Source organism: Priapulus caudatus, unplaced genomic scaffold (assembly GCF_000485595.1).
Source record: "Priapulus caudatus unplaced genomic scaffold, Priapulus_caudatus-5.0.1 Scaffold1286, whole genome shotgun sequence".
Lineage (NCBI taxonomy): Eukaryota > Metazoa > Priapulida > Priapulimorpha > Priapulimorphida > Priapulidae > Priapulus > Priapulus caudatus.
The window spans coordinates 17973-18824 of record NW_014578347.1 but is presented as its reverse complement, the minus strand read 5'-3'; the positions used below and the strand labels follow the sequence as shown (position 1 = coordinate 18824).

General features: G+C 49.3%; 1 protein-coding gene across 1 annotated transcript in view; it reads left to right on the top strand.

Annotated features, from left to right (window-relative positions):
* The first annotated feature begins 451 nt into the window (after nucleotides 1–451).
* Nucleotides 452–852, top strand: part of LOC106816103 (beta-1,4-galactosyltransferase 4-like) — an 8236-nt gene continuing 7835 nt past the window's right edge. Inside the window, exon 1 of the mRNA XM_014820658.1 lies at nucleotides 452–656. Within this exon, the coding sequence (XP_014676144.1) occupies nucleotides 452–656 (205 nt within the window). The remainder of the gene's footprint in view (nucleotides 657–852) is intronic.

Genomic DNA, 852 nt, shown 5'->3' with positions numbered 1-852 from the left:
TTTGCCACAAACTTTACTCGAAACTTTTTCCAGCGACATGATCAATGTTGCTGCATTCCCTCTACCATAGATATCTATAATACAGTAACCTCTCTTACTATGCCCTATACTCAGACTACTGTACTATACAGACTATACACGAACACGCACGCGTGCCCAGGAGCTGGTGATCTGACATTTTTTTACAAGGCAAAGCGTCCTCTATGGAAAATGCAATGTGCTACGGTCAACCGGTTTGTCTATAAAAATACAATAATTCGTACGTGTGCGCTGGGGAATAAAGTCGAGCACTGTGCAGTGCTGCCACGCAGCGAACAACGTATCTTTACATGCGTTTATAATACCAGCGCGTTTATGGGAGAGAGCAGATGGACCGCGAGAGCGCAGACTTCGCGCAGAGCCAGGAACTCCGCGCAATTATTGTGCGTGCGTGCGGTGACAACACAGAAACATGAATCGTCTCAACATTGCGTGTAAAGTGGCTTTAGGCTCGACTCTCGCCTTCGTCGTCGTCGATTTGATATTCGCGACACTATTCACCGACAGCGTACTTCTGTGGACGCCTGCCGACACACAGCTGACGACGCCGCCGTCGCTCGTCATGACGGCACACGGCTGCGTCAACAAGGTGTGCGCCGAGTTACCGACGACGTTAGGTGAGCCGACTATGATCAGATCATGATCGATTTTATATATCTTTCTATATTCTATATTCCTATTCGATATACCCTGAATAAATTGTACATCTGTCGATACACACACGCGCACGCGCGCTGTGTGTGTGTGCGTGCGTGTGTGCGTGCGTGCGTGTGTGTTTGTGTGTGTGTATGCGTGCGTGCGTGCGTGCGTGCG